Source organism: Otolemur garnettii, unplaced genomic scaffold (assembly GCF_000181295.1).
Source record: "Otolemur garnettii isolate 467f Iridium unplaced genomic scaffold, OtoGar3 scaffold00095, whole genome shotgun sequence".
NCBI lineage: Eukaryota > Metazoa > Chordata > Mammalia > Primates > Galagidae > Otolemur > Otolemur garnettii.
In genome coordinates, this window is record NW_003852490.1 from 4413685 (window position 1) to 4437528 (window position 23844).

The 23844-nt window shown below is 42.8% G+C and overlaps 1 protein-coding gene across 5 annotated transcripts in view; it reads right to left on the reverse strand.

Moving 5' to 3' along the window:
• The window catches only part of VIT (vitrin), a 118252-nt gene that overhangs the window by 58762 nt on the left and 35646 nt on the right, over nucleotides 1–23844 (reverse strand). For all 5 annotated transcript variants that reach the window (XM_003795692.2, XM_023516659.1, XM_003795693.2 and 2 more), the window contains exons 3-4: nucleotides 18623–18688; nucleotides 4142–4298 (exon numbers count right to left, since the gene is read on the reverse strand). In XM_003795692.2, coding sequence (XP_003795740.2) covers nucleotides 4142–4298; nucleotides 18623–18688 — 223 coding nt within the window. The remainder of the gene's footprint in view (nucleotides 1–4141; nucleotides 4299–18622; nucleotides 18689–23844) is intronic.

Here is a 23844-nt window from a genome sequence, read left to right on the forward strand (position 1 = left end):
GCTTTCTGCAGTGTCCTGGTCTGACTGTGGGAGCTCCAGCAGGACACTGGCTGTAGGTCCCCAGTGCACTCTCTGCTCTGGTTCTCTATGTTTTAAATCCTGCCTTCTGAAAACAGGCTGGCTCTGTTAGTAAAAAACAAAGCTGACAGCATCCAAAATTCCTATCTGCTTTCCCCTAAGACTTCTATTCATCCTCTCCATGAATGGTGATACCTCTTTCCAAATAGTTTTTCCACTCTGTCAGTCACTGGCCCAGGAAGCTGTAATGTCATTCAGTTGCTCAAGCAACACATCTTGTTGTTTTTAAATCATTCAACCTCTTCTCCTCTGCTCCTCTACCCTCATCTATATTTTTCTACCAAGTTCCTCAGCCCGAAGCCAGACACCACAATGGCTGAGCCCTGGTCCTGTCAATGTCCTTTTCATTTTCTCCCTGGGGGTATGTCCATCCACCATGGACAAAGCCTGTCCTAACCATGAGTCCTCACTTTGTATACTAAGCAGTACTGGGGCTCACTGGTTCTTATGTAAATATGTCACCTGGGTTCTGGGCTGGAAGTCAGAGGACATGAGTTTTAATCCCGAATGTGCATCTATCTAGCAATTTAGTTAACTTCCTGGTACCCCAGTTCCTCTTCTAACAGATGGGGATGCTGTCAACAGCCTTGTCAGGTTGGGGTGGTGCTAGAAGGAGGAAATCATAGCATAAGGTCAGGGGTCACTCGTCATGTTGACGATGTCTTTGGTGAGGTCATCTATTCTTGTGTCTGTGTTCTGCCTAGGAAACATGGAGGGGCCAGAGAGAAAGAGAGAGGGAGCCAGCAAATGTCAGGGGGAGCAAGTGCCAATCATCTAGGATCACAATTAGGAAAGTATAGACAACCAACTTCAAGACAAGCCCAGCCTCTGGAGTAGACATCATTGTCTACACAGACTCAGCCTGCAGAGTGTTGATGGCATTGGTGGGTGTGGGTGTGTGTGTGTGTGTGAGGATGTAAGTGTAAGTGGGCATGTGTGTGTGCAAACAATTGTGTGGGAGCATGTACACGTGCTTGTATGTGTGTGTAGATTTGTATTCCTCTTTCCTTTTTGCATGAAAATATTTTTCATCCATAGTCTGGCATTAAGAAATAGCGTCTGGGGAGCCGTGCCTGTGGCTTAAAGGAGTAGGGTGCCAGCCCCATATGCTGGAGGGGGTGGGTTCAAACCCAGTCGCGGCCAAAAACCACACACAAAAAAGAAAAAGAAAAAGAAAAAAAGAAATAGCATTTGGTGTTGTTTTTCTTTAATGATCCACTACTTGTTTTTAATAGACCTTTGTAGTCCCACTCCCATTGAAAAACCAGTCACCTCCTCACCCCTCTGCAGTAGTGGGAAAAAGAGTAGTATGACCAATGAAATCTACTAGTAATTCCTAAACCTTATTTCAGGCATAGCTTTTTATTCCTTACTTCTGTCCTCAAATTTCAGAGTCTACTGACTAGACCTCTTGAAAAGAAATTAATTTTACATCTTCTCCTCTCTCTCTGGCAGAGATACAGCTGAACAATTAGCTGACTTTTGTGCAAGTGAAGAAAAGGAAAACTAGCTGGGCGTTGTGGCTGGTGCCTGTAGTCCCAGCTACTCAGGAGGCTGAGGCAATAGAATTGCCTAAGCCCAAGAGCAGGAGGTTGCTGTGAGCTGTGATGTGATGGCACTCTACCCAGGGTGACAAAGTGAAACTCTGTCTCTAAAGAAAGAAAAGGAAAAAGAAACGAGAAGCCAAAATAATTCAGGAACTCCATCCAGCATCCAATAGACAAGTATTGACTTGAGAGCCACACCTCAGAGCTGTACTAGGTACAGTTAGGAATGCAGGCACTATAGTCAGCTGGATGTGGGTTCCAGTCCACTCTGACATGTTTTAATTATGTGGTTATGTGGCTTTAGGAAAACTATTCAAGGGTGGTGCCTGTGGCTCAAAGGAGTAGGGCGCCAGCCCCATATATCAGAGGTGGTGGGTTCAAACCTGGCTCTGGCCAAAAACTGCAAAAAAAAAAAAAAAAAGGAAAACTATCCAACCCATCATCATCTTTAAGATGTGTTTAATAGTAATCGATATTGCATAGAATCATTATCACAATTAAATGAGATAACATAGTGTTGGGGACCAGCCCCAAACTGTGTGGTGAGTTCCCTCCAGTGGCTGGTGGAGATGAGAGGATGAGGGAAAAATGAATAGTCAAGATACAAAGAGAAATTTTTTGAAGAGGTGGGTTGGGGGACTGGCCACCTCCAAGGCATGTGTGAGGACCCGTGGTGCCCCCTCATTCCAGGCTAGCTCTGTTTTTATTGCATACATTAAACGGAGGGAAGACTGAACCCTTACATCATGGGCCTTGTTGGGCTTATATTTTTTAACTATTCCTTTAACTGTCTTAATTGTATTGACTTATTTCTTATCTTTAACACTCTATGTTATTTTTGATCTTAACGTAACATCTGGAACAGGAACACAGTTCAGGTGTAGGATGAAAAGGCTGACCCCAGTTGGACCCCAAGATGAGTAATTAAGTCTCCAGGAAGTCTTGTGTGCAGTCAGGTGTTGTGCCATATTGAGAAATGGGAGAGGAAGGCACTTTACCCTCACCTCCCTGAGAGATTTTTTTCTCTCCTATGACATCAAAGTGTTTGTGTTGATTTCAATGCCTTACTGCTTTCTTTCCTAAATCTGCCCAGCCCCATGTGTTCATGCCCCCGAGAGAGTAGTGTCACCTGCAGGAGCCTGGCCTCCCAGTGTCCTCGGGGTTAAGTCACGCTGGGGGAAGTTCCAGCAAGGCAGTTTGCTTTTGTTTTTGGTTTTTTTTTGCAGTTTTGGCTGGGGCTGGATTTGAACCCACCACCTCCAGCATATGGGGCCAGTGCCCTACTCCTTTGAGCCACAGGTGCCACCCGAGACAGTCTGTTTTAAAGGCCAGACTTCAAGCTGTCGCACTTGCAACAGACTTTGAATTTCTCAGCATAGGTCCTGTAATCTGAATGTGTACCTGCTTTTCTCTGATCCACTTCCCTCCTGTCTCTGTTCCCTTTGTCCATCATCTGTAATCATTTTATTAATTTAATTTTTAACCTACTTATAATAAACAATTAAATATTGACTTTAAACTTATTAAATCATTATTTCTAACAATACAAACACATCAAGATATAACTCTTCCCTTAAACACCCATATTTCCACTCTCAATGTAGGGGAAAGGCTTTGCACATACACATTAGCCTTATTACAAAGATCTTTGTAATAAGTTTGACTCCAAACTTAAACAAAAGAGGGATGAAGATTTGGTGAAGGTTGCTTGTGCCTCTCCTGACTCAGGCAGTGATTTGGTCCAAAGCATGCTGCACCTCCTATCCTCTTTCCCGGATCCATGATCAACAGCTGACCAAGTAGTACCACCCACACCCTTCTCATTTCTCCCATCCCCATTTGTCCCCAGGACATCACCACAGCTGTGATATTTCTTCCTACTTCTGGACCTTCCTTGGTCACATCCCTATCATTTCTTGCTCAGCACATACAGATAAAAAAAAAAAAAAAAGCTTTCTATTGTCAAGAACTTTGGTCTCCTTTCATGAGCACAAGGGAGTAGACTTCTCCTCTCCCCATCTAGGTGTGAAGAGGAGTCAGCCATCCTTTTTGCAGAGTGCTGTGAAAGTTGCTGAACTCCATGCATGGCTGCTGGGACTCCCTTCCAGGACAGGGTTGACACATAAGATGCAGGATGCTCAGGGTGGGCACCCATAGCTCAATGGTTAGGGTGCCAGCCAGATGCACTGGGGCTGGTGGGTTTGAACCCAGCCTGGGCCTGCTAAACAAACATAAAATAGCTGGGCATTGTGATGGGTCCCTGTAATCCCAGCTACTAGGGAGGCTGAGGCAAGATAACCATGTGAGCCCAAGAGTTTGAGGTTGCTGTGAGCTATGAAGTTATAGCACTCTACAGAGGGCAATAAAGTGAGACTGTGTCTCAATAAAAAAAAAAAGATGCAGGATGCTCCATGAAATTTGTACATTTTTGCTTACTAACTACTGCAACCCTGTGGGTGGGTAGGGCTCCCGCCAGCACCCTGATCTCTAGCTATGAGTAGCTCAGGGCCACCCACCTGTGCACTGCAGCACCACACACACTGGAGTAGGATGCGTAGACGTCAGTGCCATAAACGTGGTATTTGGGGTCTTGGCACCCCGCTGGACATTTCACAATGAACTCAGGATTGATTATCTTTCCGGCTTTGACATCACAGTTGATCTGAGGCACATCTGTGAATACAAAATGAGGTCAAAATGACACCTGCAGTATCAGCTTATGGGAGGTGGGACTCTGTTAGGTCAAATTGTTTATTTACTTAATCTCTGAAAACCAAAGCCTGGGCTGACCCTGCATCCCCTCCATATAATGAAAGCAAAGATGTAATTAGGACGTTGCCCAGACCCAAAGAATAACAATGATCATCTATTGCATTTAACCCGCTGAGAGCAAAAACAAAAGGCTGATTCCTGTGCTTATTCAGGTAACTGATAAATTGGAGAAGAGAACTCTGGGGAAAGACCCATTTCCTATGGCCAGAAGTGTAATCCTGAGTCAATGGCAGGGGAGTACTGGTTTTTTAGATACTCTATAGCTAGTCCAGGAAGAGAGAAAACTCTCAGACAACTTTATAGGACAAAGGAAAGGTATTCCAGGAAGGGAAAACAAGGGGAACATGGGCCTTGGAGTCAGTCTGGTCAGAATGGCCTGGACAAAGTTGGCTTGCTGGGCAGAGGCTCCATGCTGGAGTCTGGAGAGATGATGGTGGATCAGTAGAGCTAGGCCAGGTGAAAGAGGCTTGAATGCTTGTACTCTGTGCAGGATGTGGGATGCAAAGGGTTTTGGACAGGGAAGATACGTAATAAAACTGATCTTTTGTCTTCCTCCCAGGGCCGTGGTTCTCAACCATCCTAATGTTGCCACCCTTTAATACAGTTCCTCATGTTGTGGTGATCCCCAACCATAAAATTATTTTCATTGCTACTTCATCGCTGTAATTTTGCTACTGTTATGAATTGTAATGTAAATATCTGATATGCAGGATGTATTTAGGCGACCCCTGTGAAAGGGTTGTTCAACCCCAAAAAGGGGTCATGACTCACAGAATGAGAACCCCTGTTCTAGGGGATCCTCTAGACCTAGACCTGGGGTCATCCTAGGTGTGATCTTTTCTCATCTGCCTCAACAGTTGGTGGAAAGCTGGGAGCTCCTCTGCTCAGGTTCCAGAGGAGCCCATTCAACCTTTCCTCCCTCCTTGGCGGCTTCATTACTGCTGCCAGGCTGATGCTACCCCAGGGAGCTTTCCTGGGGATGAGGTGGAGGAGCTGCTAAGTGGCAGTATCTGAAAGGGAGCAAGCAGGGCCCCATCTTCCCTGCAGAGACTTTCCCTCCAAAACTCCTGAAGGAAAAGCTCCTCTAGATGACATTGTATTGGTACAATACAATGGGCTCCATGCTTCACCAGAAGGGACTCGGAAACGTGAGTGCAGTCCAAAGACTCAGGAGGGGTCTGGAAACCGCCAAATGAAAGGGATGATTTGCAGGAAGGGGTCATTTGGCCGCAAGAAGGGAAGAATTTGGAGGCAACCAGTAGTTGTCTTCACAAGCAGGACTGTTGTATGCTATGAACCAGAGAGTAGAACTTAAAGGGTAGACTTTCTGGAAGGGGAAAGTTTGCCAAGAACTTTCTAGGAATTGAAGTTGCCCTGGAAGGAATGGGTTGCCTCATGAAGCAATGAGTGGGCCATTGGTGGAAGCAGAGGCTGAGCAGTGGAAGGGGAGATTTTGACATGGGGTGGGAAGCAGAAATAAATCCCCTCCCAGTGCTAGGAGCCTGTGATTACACAGGGATTCAGGCGCCCTGCCAGGCCACCCACCCTCTTAACTGGGTGGCTGAGAAGGTCTCAGAGTTGCTAACGGCTTCCAACTGTATCCAAATAGCATAATCTCCTTCTCCTCCTTCTTCTTTTTAACCCTTAGGTACCTGAATGAGCAGAGTTGCATTTCATTCAGGCCGGAAGGAGAGCAGCTAAAGTTAGAATTCCTGCTCTTTTCTTAAACCCCCCTCCCAGAAAATCTTTGCCACTCAGGGCTGGGCCAGCATGGAACTTCTCCTGGGAACCACAGGGCTGAGTTTGATCACAGGCTTAAGCAATTTGTGGTTGGCATTAAGAAGCAGAGCACTGTGCTTAAACAGTTTTGTGGTTTCATGCTCCCCACCAGAGGTTTCCTCCTCTCCAGCTATTTCTTTTTTACCTTTCATTCTTTTAAACTCTGATCCTGGAGGCCGCGTTTACCATATCGAGGCTCAGAGTATTATTTCTTTTAAGGCAAACCTTGCGCTGAAGATGCCAGCCTAGTCTCTCTTTATATTTGTTAATTGTTTGATCCCCTCCCTTTAGCGGATCACTCCTCTCCCGAAAGCATCTCCTCCCTTAGAAGTAATGAAAATGAAAGATTTCTTTCTGGTGCTTAGTTCCTCAAAACAAGAGGTGACAAGCTCTGTAAACTGGGATTAAATTTTGATGTGGCACTCTGAGAGTTTGAGTCTCCGGTCGCCCAACTAAATCTTTTGGGGCTGAGTAAATGAGGCTCTATCTGGAAGCTTATTGCATGAGTATTATACCGTGATCAAGACAGTACATGCCATAGGCTTTCCCATGAAATAGTTGGTTTACAAGACCAGGGAAAATGTCACATGGGAATATTTTACTTTCTGCTAATCAATTCCCCCTTTCGAAAGTCATTTGTTTTTTGTTTATTTTGTCTTTTTTTTAAAATTAAAAAAAAAACCCAAAAAAAAAACCTAAAAAAAAACCGCCTTAACCGCAACCAAATTTAACCGCAAAAATGAAGCAATAAAGCCATAAATTTTCCCCGGGGGGGGGAATTGAAATCATGAACAAATGCTCATGCACTTTGGAAGAACAAGGAGCGATGGGAAAGCATGGCTAAAGGTCAAATATGTGTTAACTTTGTACGGAGAATTAAGCTGAAGAGTGAGCTAATTAAATTTTGCAGGGTAATTGCAAAAATTATTAAAAAGTATAATGTCTACATCTAGCCAGGAAAAAGCAGCCATTTGTATGTTTTTGGCAGCTCTTCTTTAAGAATATGGAGACCACAGTTTACTTCTTCACAGCGTTCTCCCATTATTTGTGAGGTAGTCTGCTTTTTTCTAACTGTCAAAGAATCTTCCACCTCTCCACTTAAGGCCCAGGCGAAATGATTTATCTTTGCATTTCCTCTGAATGTCTTTGAACTAGTCAATGTGTACAGCTCAGGTTTTTCTTTTTTCTCTTTTGCCGTTAAGGTTCATTTTCATATCTCCCTTCTCCCTCCTTTGGGTTTTATCTCCAAAGTGCAGAAATCAGACTTCTCCCATGAGGAAAGGCTCCATTACCGCCGCTCAAGAAGTCTCAGTCTTAGGTCTGCAGGGAGCAGGAAGATACTAGGCCAGTGCCAGCACAGATGGTCAAAGGAGGGTGCTGTCTCCCAAGTGTAAACCTCGGGTGAGTAGTTAGTTCTCACAAGTTCCAGAAAGGTTTGGTCCCAGGAACATTTGGAGAAAGCAAGACAAAAGCCTCTTCCATTGCTTCCTGAGTTGATAGCTGCTGGTGGCAGTGAGGGAAACCCTGGGCTGAAGCCACAGAGAGCTGGGGGGAAGCCCAGACCTACTATAGTGGAGCCTTTGCAGAGACACTTGCTGCCTGGCTTGCCACGCTGCTCCTCCCTTTGTGCCCTTTGGGTCACCTTGCCTTTGCATGGTTGCTATCTCTTTCAAGTCAGAGCTCACATTCGCATATTGCTGTATCTCCCTAAGGGTCCTTCCCAGAGGCCCTTGGAATAAACAGAGAAAAGAGAAGAACCACTTGCAAACCATACAGAACTGTAGGTTGCCTTACCGGCACACACGCCTGCTGCGCTGATCAGCGTCTCAACTCAGAGCAGAAACCTTGTACTACCGGATTGGCTATTTAGGTGCAAAACTGGAATCTTAGAGGAAGAATTGCAAATGTCTTTGCGGTGGTTTGGGTCTCCTGCCTGGGCTAATAACAGTGATTATTGCGTGATGTCACGTACAGTAAGCCAATTCTGTAGCAGCTCGAACTGACCTCTACATTTCTCACCTTGCCATTCATCTTTTCCGTGATCCCAGACATGCCCCGTCGATTCTGGAACACAAACTTTCGTATCAGTTGGAGAAGGTCTAATGTAAGCTTACCTTATGTCTGTTAACGAGGAAGAATTTTTTTCATTTTATATGTTTTTTAATGAGGAAGAATTATAAAAGCCTAAAAGCATGTACGTATGAAAAATGTTGATGTTAAATTTTGTTGGACGGTGATATTTAATTAGAGTAAAATCCTATTTTAAGATAATTATGCAGAACATTGTTAGTTTAATGAAATAAAAATGACCATTAATTTGAAGATGAGCTCATCCTTCTTCTTGATCTTGACATGCAAGGTCATGTTAATTTTTCCTCTTTTGCAGAGCATTCTTTTCCATTTTCCTTAAACGGTCTTTGATCATGTTGAGTCTTTGCTCAAAACCACCAACAGCTTTTTCTGCCTTTAGGAAAAGTCCAAAATCCTTAAATCCTTTGCATAGTCCTTTCTATGGAACTTCAGGGCTTATCAGTATTGCCTCTGATTTCTAAATGCACATTGCTTTGCACGGTTAGCTAGAATCATTCCCCAGACCTGCAACACTCTTTCCTTTCACTTGTTTTTTTTGTTTGCAGTTTTTGGCCTGGGCCAGGTTTGAACCCACCACCTCTGGTATATGGGGCTGGCGCCCTACTCCTTTGAACTACAGGCACCACCCCCCACCCCCTTCACCTGTTTAAATGCAACTGCTTTTTAGGTCCTGATTCTAGTTACATCATCATCCATCTACTAGAATATTAACTCCATGAGGGCAGGTATTTTTGTCCACTTCATTCACTTCTATTCAATAGAAGGTCTGCTGAATGACTGAATGAATAAATGAAACCAATCCATTAGGTTTTGTGAATTTTATTTCTAAATCTGCTGTTTCTCTCGACCCCTATCTTGGTCTGTCATTGACATTTCCTATCTGGACTATTGGCACAGTGACATCCTGTGTTCTCGTCTTCCGTCCTTCCACACTTGCCCACCCTTTTGCCCAAATCCTTTCTCCATTGAGTAGTGTGGTACTTTGAAAAATGTCACCAGATTTCATAATTCTCCTACTCAAAACCCTTCATAGGCTTCTTACTGCCCTTAGAATAATGTCCACGTTCTCTAAGATGGTCTACAAGCCCTACAGGATTTGGGCCCTGTCCCCTTTTCTCTACTTAATCTCCTGCCCCTGGTACATGAAGGATGAGAAGGTGCTAACTGGTGCAGGACGGGGATGAGGACCTTTCAGCAGAAGGGAGAGCCAGACATAAGCCCTGATGTAAGAATGGGCTTGGTGGTTTGAAGAACACCAGGGAGCCAATGTGCCTGCAGCATAGTGAGAGAGGGAGAAGGTCCATGATGAGGCCCGGGAGTCAGCAGGGATCAGATCATGTGGGCTAGAGGAACTCAGAGTCCCACTGTGACTAAAATGGCAAGTGTGAATGAGACTTTGGTAGAATTTTTTTTTCAGGATAGCACAATATTCTTCCCAGAAGAAATTTCTGATAAACATCCTGAGCTTCCAAGGGCCTGTGCATGAGCTGAACTCTTCAGAGAGGCAAGAGGGAGAGAGTCTAGGTGTGGAATAAGCTTGTGATATGAGACAGGGAAGGTGGAGCATGAGATGGGGAGGGGAGAGGGTGAGGGTGTGATGACATACTGGTGATGGTCCTGTGTACTTTGAGGCCACCCCCTCCTTTGCCTTGAAAATTAGAAAAGGGTGTAAACTATGACAGAATAATGGATGTAGGGAGATTTTTTGTAGAGACTAGTGAAGGAGCTGAGCTACAGGGAGACAGGACAGGTGGGTCATTAGAACCCAGGAGTGGCTAAGCGGAGAAAATCATAAGGAAAGAAATTGCAGATTCTCTAGAAATCTGGGGGAGAGCTCCAGACTTTAGGTAAAGATTATAGAATTGGTTTTTTTTTTTTTTTTTTCTTGAGACAGCGCCTCAAGCTGTCCCTCTGGGTAGAGTGTCGTGGCATAGCTCACAGCAACCTCCACCTCCTAGACTCAAGCGAGTCTCCTGCCTCCACCTCCCAAGTAGCTGGGACCACAGGCGCCCGCCACAACGCCCGGCTATTTTTTGGTTGCAGCCATCATTGTTGTTTGGCGGGCCCGGGCTGGATTCGAACTCGCCACCTTAGGTGTATGTGGCTGGCGCCTTAGCCACTTGAGCCACAGGCGCTGAGCCTAGAATTGGTTTTTATATAGATTTAATCTTAGCCATGGGGACAACCTAATGTTGGGATAATATCTAGATTATGAAATAACAGCTTTGGTTAATGGTGAGCTGCATTTGAATCCCAGTATGTCTGATTCTAATACCATACCACGATCTTACCTGAGTCAAGCCTTTGCCAAGAACATGTGCAGCACTAGGGGTTCAAAAATATTTCCCTTGTTCATAAAAAAATTTCCCAAGAAGAATTCAGACAAGCAACATTTGTGTGTGTGTGGGAGCATAGGACATGCAATGGGAACAGTTTCATAAAGACAAATGTAGTAAAGGTACATGTTTTAGCAGATAACTCAAAGCTCAAGCTTTAAGCATGTCAAAAACCCTAAGAAGACTGGTCCGTCTAATCAATGATTTTGCCAGGCTTGAGAAAATGCCTTTATCCCTGTCTCTTAGAAGGACATGATGAAGGAGTGATTGGATGACAGAGGGTAATTGATGGCAGTGCTGTTGGGCAGCTGCAGAAGTTTGTGTCTCTAAAAATAACATATTTGAATTTACAAGGACCCTAATGCTCATTCTTTCACTTGATCCTTACAGAACCCTGAAAGGTTTATTTTTTCTCTTTTCCAAGGAGGCAAGTTGACTTGTTCAAGCTCAAGTACGAAGTGAGTGGCAGAGCCAGGACCTGAACTCAGGCCTTCTGGGTATAAACACAAAGCTTTGCCAGCTCCCCCTGGTTGCCTGTCCCATCAGTGAAAAGCAGGTAGATTGGTCTTTCTCTACCTTCTTCTTACAGGGCTTTTCTGAACTTGATTGTTGACGACCACTAGTGGGTGAATGTGGGATTGTCTGGCAAAGAGGCTGTGTGAGTGAGAGTGTGTGTGTGTTTGTGCGCGTGTCCACAGCTGTGCTTCCACCCCAGATACCTGCAAGGCGATACTTCTAGTGTGACTTTTCCCTTGTGAGGTTTTCCTATTACTTCTGAGAATTGTCATGGTAAAGTTAACTCAAGTGAAAATCTGTAACGCAGAGAGAGAACCAGCCACCCTTTCCGCCCACACATCAGGAAAGTTAGAAAGAATTGTCTTTTATTCTCATGGTTTGAGAAAGGGCACACACAGAAATCTGGTGGGGAACCCACTGGTGCCGGTACCAGGTGTCCAAGAAGTAAGCAAACCTGGGGGATTACTTACAAGTTGCTACATAGAGACCTTCCCAAGAAGCTGTGTGTATGTTATACCAAATCCTGTAGCCACAGAGCTGTATTTCTCTCCTTCAGTGTCCAATGCACTGAACAAATGGCCTCTTCATGCTCAGGGAAGTAGGTTCAGGAACCATCCATCCTTTCAATGTTGATTGCAATAATCTTTCCCTGCCTTATAAGGTATTAACAGTAACTTGTTGAAGAGAACTCTGTAAACTACAGGGTGTACATTTCACCCCCAAGTTGTCTATTTCAACAGACTCCAATGTAATGGAAATTCCAGTAGTAGCTTCACTGCTGGTGGAGACTATCTAGTTTATCTGATGTTGTTTTCATCGCTAAATTTCTGCTCAGAAAACCCTCAGGAGTCCCCATCCTCTAGTCAATGACAAAGAAAAAAAGCTCAGCTTGGCATTGTCTGGTAGGTCCTAACTCACCTTCTGACTGCACCTCCCTGACACCCCGACACCTAAACCTGACCAGGCCACTCACTGCTTCTTGACCTCATGCCCCTCTACCTCCCCAGGACATCTGGGTTTAGTCCACCTGGAAAGCCTTCCCACTCACCTCTGGAAAATTCTACATGTTTTTCATGTCTTGTCTTGAATGTTCTTTTATGAAACCAGTGCAAATCCTATTATAGATTCCTTGTTTATTATATGTACAATTTACCACATTTTACTTCACTTTACATTGGCTTTACTTGTTCATTTGTCTGTACACACATCTAGCAATAACTCAGTGAGCACTAGTTTTACCTTCATGGTGCTTTTGGTCTTGTTGGGAAGACAGATGAATTGTCAAAAAGCTCTTAGAATAATAGATAGTAACTACAGAAGTTCCCTGAATGGTGATGGTCTGACTTATGCTTTTTGGCAGTAAGGTGGGTTTATCAAGTTTATCAGGGGAAACACATTTTTGCTTAGATGTTTTCTAAGTGTTTTGGGATATAACCCCATCATCAGTTGTGGAGCACCTGTACTGGACAGAGGAGGTGCAGTGCACACAGGAGGCATCTCACCTATTCTGGGTGTACATTGGGAATGGGGGTTGGGTCCAGGAAGGCTTTTCTTTGCATTCTTGTATTTTGTCTGCTACAAGATGAGATGCTTACCCAAGTCACAGACTTTGCAGGGCAGGCAACCTGTGATATGTTACATGGAGTTAGTCATCAATGACCCCTGTCTGTGTAATGCCTGCTCATCTGGCACCACTTTCGACTAAAGGCCATTGTTTATGGGGCTCTTCCGGGGCTTCTTTATGTGTGGAAAAGCTATTGATGAGATTTTACAATTTGAAAACCTTTTCCCTCTAGCACAGACACTGTGCCAGGCAGGGATTGTTGTGGAGCCTTTGGTAGTTATAATTTATGTGGAAACACAGATGTATTTATTACAGTATGGGCCGAAAGTCTCCTGAGTTGAAGAGTGTGTTTGAATATGTAACCTACACAACAATGAAATGAATCCGCAGAATTCATAAGGTAGTGTGACTACATTAGCATTGCCTGGTGGGTCCTAACCCACCCTAACACTCACCCTAACACTCAGAATAGTGTTAAGAACACATCCATATCCTTCAATCATTGCTTGTAGCCTTAAACAATCAAGAAAAATGCAGCCACATTTTGGTAATTCATTAGAAACTGCTTGAGTAGGCTTGTGCTGGCTACACCTACCGCCAAGGAAAGGTTAGATATATGGCTTCAAGACGTATTAGAAAATGAGAGCCCTGAAAAAGTCACCTCTAAAAATAAAGTGGTGAAACTCTCATTAGTGCAGTAAGGTAAACATTACCCTGGACTATACAGTAGGTTAATTTATTAAACAGGTTAAGTTATTAAGTCATTAACTTATGTTTATTGCCTTTATAATTTTTCTCTTTTACTATTTACTACAGGCTCATGTTCTCCTACCTCTGGAGCTCAAGTTTGCAGGAGAGAGGGCAGAATGGTCAAAGACAACTCTCCCTCTTGGTTTTGGGAATTAGACTTTCCAAATCTCCCTTGAGAGGATTTGGCTTATTCACCCCAAAGAGTAAGAGAGACTTATGAATTTTTGGCTTTGCAATAGGTTTATTAGAGTATTAAATACATTATTTTTGAGACAGTTTCACTCTGTCACCCTGGGTAGAGTGCCATGACATCATAGCTCAGAGCAATTTCAAACTACTGGGCTCAAGTAAATCCTCTTGCTTCAGTCTTCCAAGTAGCTAGGACTATGGGTACCTACCACAACACCCGGATAATTTTTTTTTTTAGTGGAGACGGGGTCTTGCTCTTGCTCAGGTTGGTATCAAACTCCTGAGTTCAAGCAATCACCTGTCTTGGCCTCTCAGAATGCTAGGATTAAATGCATTTTTTACTTAAATATTTTCTAAGTTTATTGGGACATCCTCCCTTCATAAATTGAGGAGCATTTGTACTTAATAGATCTATACTTGAAATGATCTTCTAAGACTGGGAAGGTGGGAGTGGGCAGGTTGAGTTCTGGCAAGGAATGTTCCCATTACTTAGCAGCAGGCTTGGAAGAGCACAACATTAGAACTGTATCTGGTGTAATGTATGTTAGTGTGGACACTTAGCTATGGGGCTGCCCCACCTCTGCCAGCATCCCAAGGAAAGTGGAGCTGCCCGACTTCCAGAGATAACACAGGCTTGGACTCTGAGCAGCTTAGCAGACCTTCCTGAAATTGTATAAGCCTTCTAGGGACTGGTGCAGAGAAGGAGGAAGTCCCTATAATTATGGAATTTGAATTCCACCCCTGACCTCCAGCAATTGGCAGTTTGGAGTCAGACTTAATTTAATTTAGAAAATAATGTGATAAGTCAAATATGGTGGGATAAAATTGTACCCAATACAACTGTGCTCATAATAGCAAAATGTCAGCTTGAAATGTATGATTGCGTAGGTGTTTGGGGGTCGAGCTGTGAGAATTTGTCCAATTGCTTTTTTTCATCTTTGCTTTTCTCCTTTGGGAAGCCCCCATGCCAGATTATTTTCAACATGCTCTTAAGTACTCACTACCTTTCTTGTCCAAGGGGGCCCCAGAGGAGCTGGTTCACAGATAGCAGGAGGAGAGGCATGAGCAGACCAAAGTAATGCAAAGAAGGAAAGGGGGATGAGAAGAAAAAGAAATGAAAAAGAAAGGAAAGCAGAGAGGAGAGAAAGCGATGACTGCCAAGAGCAATGGCAACTACTGAGTAGGCAGCACAGAGGTCCTGGTATGGCAGGCCTTCTCAAGCCAGGCCCAACGAAGGCATCATGTTCTTCCCCTTTTCCTGTTTTCTTCATGTCTCTTCCACTTTCTGTTCTGTCAGCCCTTGATCATCTAACACCCTCATCTACCCCCAGGCAATAGACACTCCACTCCACAGTCTCACCTTGCTTGGGAGGAGGCCACTGGGGAAAGGTCTGGGGTTGAACCACACCCAGACCTGAGTTGCAAATCTGGCTCTGCCAACTGGTGGTCCCAGATCCTCAAGTGCCTAGGACAGTGCCACATGTGTAGCAGGAGCTAGGAAGCAGCTCGCTGACCAACTCTAACAAATTACCTCCTCCTTGGGCTATGAAGACCTTTAGTCTTGAAAAAACACAGGTGAAATTTGAGGGCTTCCGGAAGAGAAGTTGGAAGTCACGGAAAAGAAGCCACCTCAATGATTTCACATTCGTATCTATTAGCAGCCCTAATCTCTGTTCTCTCTCTGGTCTTACTGGTTCTCAAATTTTACAAGGCATCAGAATCACCTGGAGAGCTTGTTAAAACACAGATTATGGAGTTCCACTCTTAGACTTCCTGACCCAGGAGTTCTGGGGAGGGTGAGACAAAAGATCCGTACCACCAACCTAGTCCACTTTCTTGCTGAAGCCAAGTCACTTTCTTGTTTTTACAATTTTACTTTCCATTTGAAACCCTCCAGGAGCTCTCTGTAAGATGTATTTTCAGGTATCAGCTGTAGCTGTAAGACAATCAGACTTCTGTTGTTTATTGGAGAGGACCCTCTTCTCTCAGGGTGTTTCCTTGAAGCTGAAATAGGCTGACCTTTTGATTTCACAACACAGTGTCTCTGGCCTCTGACCCTGGGACCTGTGAACTCACCTCCAGGATGACGAGCTCAGGGCTCTCCAGGTGTCTTTGAGGTGCCTGCCTTCATTGCTCAAGAAGACAAGAGAAGTTGTCATTGCTTGTCTTCCACTTTATTACAGAAATGTGTGTGAAGTTCTGTCCCCGTTGGATACACTTTCCTGCTACCTACGTATGTGCATATATCTGCAATGCTTACTTATTAGCAAATTGAGTTCTCCCTCTTCTTTCTTTGTATATTGATGCAAAGGGCTTCGCTGTTGGGCAAGACTGTTTCATTTCCCTAGTATATCTCTAACACGGTGGTGGACCCCAGCCAGCCTATGCTGATGCAAATAGATTCTCTTTCTCTCAAGGTCAGGACTGAGACATGCTCTGCAGAGAGAGAGAGAGACAGACAGACAGACAGAGAAGTGGATGTGCAAAGAGAAGCCGAGGGGCCAGTTGCTGAGGCCTTTTCATCTGGGGTCCAGCCTTGGGGACCATCTGCCTTCCTGCCTTAGGCTTTGCAAGCTACTTCCTGTCCTGCCCAAATCCCCTTTTTTGTTTAAGCAAATTGGCTTTGGCTTTCTACTAATTGCAACTACAATAACCCACACCCTTGCTCTTGTGATAAAGTCCAGAACCCTGGACATGGCCATAAAGCCCTGTACCATCTGGTGCCTATGTTTTTGACCTCAACACATTCACCTCCTACTTTGTATTTCAGCCACATTGAACTACTCTGTAGTTCTTTCTACTCCTCAGGCTATGGTCTGTTTATAACACTCTTTTCTCCCCATCTTTGCCTGGCCAATCCATATTGCCTTCCGGAATCGGTATATATACGTCATTTCCTCCAGGAAGCCCTCCCGGATACACAGCTTATTTTCCATACTTTTGGAGTACCTATAGCTCCCTTCCTCCTAGCACTTACATAAGACAATATTCTTGCCTTGTTGACTTGTCTTTCTTCCTTCCTAGATTGTGAGCTCTGTGAGGGTATAGACTGAGCACTGATTGCTGTTGTATCTAGTTGCCTAACACAGTCCCTAAAACACGGCCCACACTCAATAAATACTTGTTGAAAGAATGACATGGCTTCCTTTTAATCAGTCGCCCCCCTAGCAGCAGACTGACAATGTTGAATAGAAAAAAATGAAAATTACTTTGGCCTCAAGCTATGGGCTATGATTTGGAAATACTCTTGAGGTCAAGAATCAGATATCTCCATGGTTTGGGAATATCCAATTACTTTCATTGTATCTTTTTTTCCTTATTTAATGATTGTGCCAGAGTTTCTAATTAGCGAAAAGACCTCATGCATTTATTGACTCAAATGTGCTGCATCACTAGGGAGATTTTGAGACTATGGCTAGAATTTAGCATATCAGAAATTCAATCCATTTGAGATCTCTCAAAGAGGTTTGCCCTTGGGTCATTTAGCACAGACTTTCATAGTCCCTGCAAACTGTTGTCATGGTAATCGTGGAACCTTTCATGATTTTTGTATATGAGTTAATGAAGATACTGGAAACAGCCCAGAGGAATTTGTACTTGGGTGTGCATTTGTCTCCACATTAACCCAATCACCGTTTTGAACACACATCTGCCTGAGGACTGGTCCTTTTGGCTCTTGGTCCTGACAGAAATAAATAAACAAAGGATTCCTTTTTAGTATTTCAGCCTAGGAGGCTGTGGATGATTGCCCTTTTGGTCTCATTTCAACAGGAAATCTCACATGGATGGTTTAAAAGAGCAGAAGGAGAAACAGTGGTTGTGTGAAGCAAATCTCTTTTATTTCAGATGATTAGTATTGCTAAATTCATTTAAGTTTAATGCCTACTAAGAAAGTTTCAGTTGTGGAGAGCACAGAACATTGACTATATCTAAAGCCTTCGTTCATGGTTCTTGGTAAATACACCTTAATTCAAGCTTCTACCAAGCTTATAAATTTGGATCCAGCTACCCCAGAGTACTCACAATATTTAAGTGTGAGATTTTTCATCTGTGTCCTGTCCTGCTAGTTATTTCCCGTTATTCCTTTCTCCCTTCTTTTCCAGTAACAGAACCCCTTACTTTTGACAAGTCTTGTGTATGTTTGGACTCAAGATATTTCCCACCCTACCTTACTGCTGGCCAATGCTATTTAAGTAGAAGGGGTACATTCAACTTCCTGGATGTAGCTTTAAAGTGAGCTAGTATATGCCTTCCTACTGGCTGGAATGTAGACATGACAGATGAAGCTGGGGCAGCCATTTTGAAGAATGAGTAGGGAGCCATGTTGAGAGTGGCAGAAATACAAGATAGAAAGAAGTCTGGGTCCCTGAAGTTTGTGAAGTTACCATAAAAGTCCAAATTGACTATGTTTTATAGGAGAGAGAAAGAAACCTCAGTATTATATAAATGACTATTATTTTGGATTTTCTGTCATCTAATCTTAACTGATAGACCACCCAAAGTGAATCTTATTTTTTCTTTTTCCTTTGACTGGGATGAAATCTCGTGGGATGGGCTTTTCTGTAAGACTTACCTTTTGATTCCAGAGCATGCTAGAAGATGGGCAAGTTTGCTGGACCTTTGCATTAGCCAGACTGAATTTCCTGGTATGGGGAATTGAGATAGCATGTCAATGGCAGGGAATACCTGTTCAGTTAACTTGGCCATGGAGACAGCATTGCCTGGTCTTTGTATGTGTATTTTAATTTTTTCTACTGCAGAGGAACCACATACTTTTTACCCTAAAATCAGCACTCCTATCTCAAATAAGTTTTGGAATGAGGTTGGTGATGAATAAGACTCATTACAAATTAGTCTGAATGGAAAGTAATTGATAGACAAAAACCAAAACAAAAACAAAAAAACCACCTTTCATGTTATCTAAAAGATGTGTAACAACCCTCCACATGTGACAGGGTAAAACAAGCCATCTACCAGTGAGTAATTGCAATTTTACTTACTGAACTTGAGTCTTTTAATCTTCTTAGTCACTTCTTTATTTGAGTGTATTCCAGTCACCAGCAAAACTACACGAAGAAAATATATAAAAATCTAATCAATATTATGTTACCTTCTCTCATTTGCTTTGGTTGTACAAAAAAGCTTCTTATTGATGGAACTAATTTTCCCTTATACAATCATGTACTGCTTAACAACAAGGACGTGTTTTGAAAAATACATTGCTAGATGATTTCATTGCTCAAACATAGTAGAGGGTACTTACACAAACCTAGGTGGTCTAGCCTACTTCACACCTAGGCTACATGGGATAGCCTATTGTTCCTAAGCTATAAAACTGGGTAGCACCTTACTGTACTGAACACTGCAGGCAACTGTAACACAGTGGGAAGTATTCATGTATCATCCTAAATATATATGAACATTAAAAAGGTACAGTAAAAATAAAGTATGCAAGATTAAAAAGAATGGTATACCTATATATTGCAGCATGGAGCTTGTAGGACTAGAAGGTGCTCTGGATGAATCAGTGGGTGAGTGATGGAGACTGTGAAGGCCTGGACCATTCCTGTACACTATGGCAGACTTTATAAATACTGTACACTTAGGGTACACCAATTTATAAATTTTTTTTTAATAAATTAAACTTAGCTTCCTATATCTTTTTCACTTTATAAATAGTATTCTATTTAATGTTTTGATTCTTTTGTAATAACACTTAGCTTAAATCACAAGCACTTTGTACAGCTATATCAAAGTATTTTCTTTCTTTCTATCATTCATGAGCTTTTTTTCTGCTTTAAAACTTTATTTTAGTTTTTACTTTTTAGACTTTTTGTTTAACAACTAAGACACAGGGGCTGGGCGCCATGGCTCATGCCTATAATCTGAGCACTCTGGGAGGCTGAGGTAGGTGGACTACTTGAGATTAGGAATTTGAGACCAGCCTGAGCAAGAGCGAGATCCCCATCTCTAAAAATAGCCAGGTGCTATTGGCAGGTGCCTGTAGTCTCAGCTACTTGGGAGGCTGAGGAAAGAAAATCACTTGAGCCCAAGAGTTTGAGGTTGCTGTGAGCTACAACAATATGCCCCTCTACCCAGGTTGACAAAGTAGACTCTTGTCTCAAATAAATAAATAATATAAAAACTAAGACACAAAGACACACATTAGCCTGGGCCCACACAGGGTCAGGATCATCAATGTCACTGTCTTCCACTTCCTCATCTTGTCCCACTGGAGAGTCTTCAGGGGCAATAACAGTCATGTAGCTGTCATCTCCTATGATGACAGTGCCTTCTTCTGGAAGACTTCCTGAAGGACCAGTCTAAGGTTTTTTTTCTTTTTTTCTTAAATAAGTAGAGGGAATACACTCTAAAATAACGATGGAAACACAGTATAGTATAGTATGTTATCTGCTCCCATTATCACTGCCTAGTAGCATGACTGTACATAACTGTCTGTGCTATATAGTCACATGACTGGCAGGACAGCTGGTTTGTTTACACCAGCATCACCACAAACACAAGAGCAACACATGGCTCTCTATGACATAAGGATGGCTTGGACATCATTAGGCAATGGGAATTGTTCAGTTCCGTTACAGTTTTATGGGACTCCTGATCTGTTGTGGACCAAAACTTCTTATATGGTGGGTGAGTATATTAGGATTGAGTAGGTGAGAAGTATGTATGATTTGCTACTTTCTTAGCCTATATGGAAGGGTCCTTTTAAAAAATACCTCTTGAATGCATGCACTTGCCCATTTTTTCCTGTCTTTAAATTTCATTGTACCAATCCCACAATCTGTGCTTTCTGAAGGAGGGAGTGTGTGACTAGAGAAGTCTGCTGGCTCATTTGCCTGGGCCCAGAGTGAATGGACAACAGGGAATGAATGATAGGTGGTACCCCGGCCACTCTGTGCTCCTTCCTCTGTCCCACAACGGGTCCCCAAAGGGCCAATTTCCAGACAGCCAGAGAAGTGCATGTGTGTGGTGTCTATGTGTGCACCTATGTGTGTGCACATATAAGTGTTCATGTGTGTATGTATGCGTTCACACATGTGCACATGTATGTGTGTGCACATGTGAGCATGCCTGAGGAAGGCTGACTGGAAGGGATCAGGGAAAGGAAGCCAAGGACAAAGGGACTTGGGGAGAAGAGGGAAAGGCCTGTCACAGGTCTGTGGTAGCACCCAAGCACTCTCAGGGTCCCTGGTTCTGTGTCCCACTAGGCCAACTGCAGGGAGTTGAGCTTCCTCCTCAGAAACAGTGGAATCTCACCACAAGGCAGTAAAGGTAGAACTCAACAAAAATTCTCATTCCCACACAAAGGCATGGAAACTAAACAACTCTATGCTGAATGACAGTTGGGACAAGTAGGAGATAAAGGAGGAAATTATTAAATTCCACAAACATAGCAACAATGAAGCTATAAGTTACCAAAACCTGTGGGGTACTGCAAAAGCAGTCCTAACAGAGCAATTTATCTCATTAGATGCCTACATCCCTAAAACATCAGCAACCTAATGAATCATCTTAAGGAAATGAAAAAGGGCACATTAGCAACCTAATGAATCATCTTAAGGAAATGAAAAAGGAAGAGCAATCCAATCTCAAACCTAGCAGAAGAAAAGAAATAACCAAAATTAAATTTAAAAAAATGTGATTGAAAACAGAAGAATCATTCAGAAAATTAATGAAACAAAAATTGATACTTCAAAAAAATAAACAAAATTGATAAATTTGGCCAGATTAACTAGAAACAGAAAAGTAAGATTTCTAAAAACCTCAATCAGAAATGAAAAAAGGGGATAGTGCCTGTGGCTCAAAGGAGTAGGGTGCCGGCCCCATATGCTGGAGGTGGTGGGTTCAAACTCAGCCCTGGCCAAAAAAAAAAAAAAGGGCAAATAACAACTGATACAATGGAAATACAAGAGATTATTTCTGATTACTACCAAAAACTCTATGCCTAGAAATTTGACAATGTGGAGAAAATGAACCAATATCTGGAATCATACCACCTCCCTAGACTTAACCAAGAAGAAATAGATCTCTTGAACAAATCAATATCAAGCACTGAGATTGAAGAAACAATAAAAATGCTTCCAACAAAAAAAGCCCTGGACCAGATGGCTTTACACCAGGATTCTATCAAACCTTCAAAGATGATCTATATTGTAGAACCTATTCTAAAACATTGAGAAGGAAGGAATCTTCTCCAACATGTTCTAGGAAGCAAATATCACTGTGATTCCAAAACCAGAAAAGGACCCAACTAAGAAGGAGAATCACAGACCATTTTCACTAATGAATATCTATGTAAAAATACTTAATAAAATCTTAGCAAATAGATTATAGTTACACATTAAAAAAATTATACATCATGATCAAGTAGGTTTCATCCTAGGGATTCAGATCTGGTTTAACATATGCAAAAACAATAACCATATGATCTTCTCAACAGATAGTTCTGGCTTTCAGGAAATTGTCCCTTTGGGGACTTGCTGTGGGACAGAGGAAGGAGCAGAGTGGTGTGGGTGCCCACCCTACCCTATGGTTCATTCCCTATCATCTATCCATTCCTGAGCCCAGGGAAATGAGCCAGCAGACTTCTCTAAAAAATTAAAGAATAGATGCAGAAAAAGTATGTGACAAAATTCAGTATCCTTTTCTAACGCGAACACTTAAGAAAATAGGCATAGGAGGGATGGCGCCTGTGGCTCAGTGGGTAGGGTGCTGGCCCCATATACCGAGGGTGGTAGGTTCAAACCTGGCCCAGCCAAACTGCAATAACAACAACAAAAAATAGCTGGGCATTGTGGTGGGCACCTGTAGTCACTGCTACTCGGGAGGCTGAGGCAAGGGAATCTCCTAAGCCCAGGGGTTGGAGTTTGCTGTGAGCTGTAACACCACAGCATCTACCGAGGGTGATGAAGTGAGACTCTGTCTCTTAAAAAAAAAAAAAATGAATGAATGAAAGAAAATAGGCATAGGAGGCACATTACTGATTGAAGCCATCTATGATAAACCCACAGCTAACATCATATTGCATGGAGTAAAACTGAAAACTTTTCCACTTAGGACTGGAACAAGGATGTCCACTATCGCCAGTATTATTCAGCATAGTTCTGGAAGTTCTAGCCAAAGCAATCAGGCAAGAGAAGGATATAAAGGGCACCCGAATGGGAGTAGAGGAGGTCAAACTCTCCCTCTTTGCTGATGACATGATCTTATACTTAGAAAACCCTAGAGACTCAACCACACACTTCCTGGAAATCATCAGGAAATACAGTAATGTCTCAGGGTATAAGATCAGTGTCCACAAATTAGTAGCCTTTGTATATGCCAATAACAGCCAACTTCAGAAGCAAATCAAGGACACAATTCCCTTCATAGTAGCTTCAAAGAAAATGAAATACTTAGGAATATACCTAACAAAAGAGGTAAAAGATCTTTTCAAAGAGAACTATAAAACCCTAAGAAAAGATGCTCATTATCCCTAGTTTTCAGAGAAATGCAAATGAAAATCACCCTGAGATGTCACCTAACCCCAGCGAGAATAGTCACAAAGTCTCAAAGCTGCAGGTGCTGGTGTGGGTGTGGAGAGAAGGGAACACTTTTATACTGGGACTGCAAACTAATACAGTCTCTTTGGAAAGAAATATGGAGAATCCTGAAAGAACTCAAAATAAACTTCCATTTGATCCTGCAATCCCACCACTAGGCATCTACCCAGAAGAAAAAAAATCCTTTTATCATCAGGACATTTGCACTAGACTTTATTGCAGTTCAATTTACAATCACCAAAATGTGGCAACAGCCTAAATGCTCACTAACCCAGGGATGAATTAACAAGCTGTGGTATATGTATACCATGAAATACTGTTCAGCCATTACAAAGATGGAGACTTTACATCTTTTGTGTTAACCTGGATGGAGGTGGAACACATTCTTCTTAGTAAAGCATCACATGAATGGAAAACCAAGTATCCAATGTGCTCAATACTAATACAAAGCCAGTAAACAAACTAATATGCACCCACACAAGAGAAAAACTCAATTCAATTCAAGATGGGGGGAGGGGGAAGGAAGGAAAGGGGAAAAGGGAGGAGAATTGGGGGCACACCTCCTGGGTGTGGGACACGACTACAACAGGGACTTCACCTAACAAATGCAAACATTGTAATCTAATTGTACCCTCATATTAATCTGAAGAAAGAAAGAG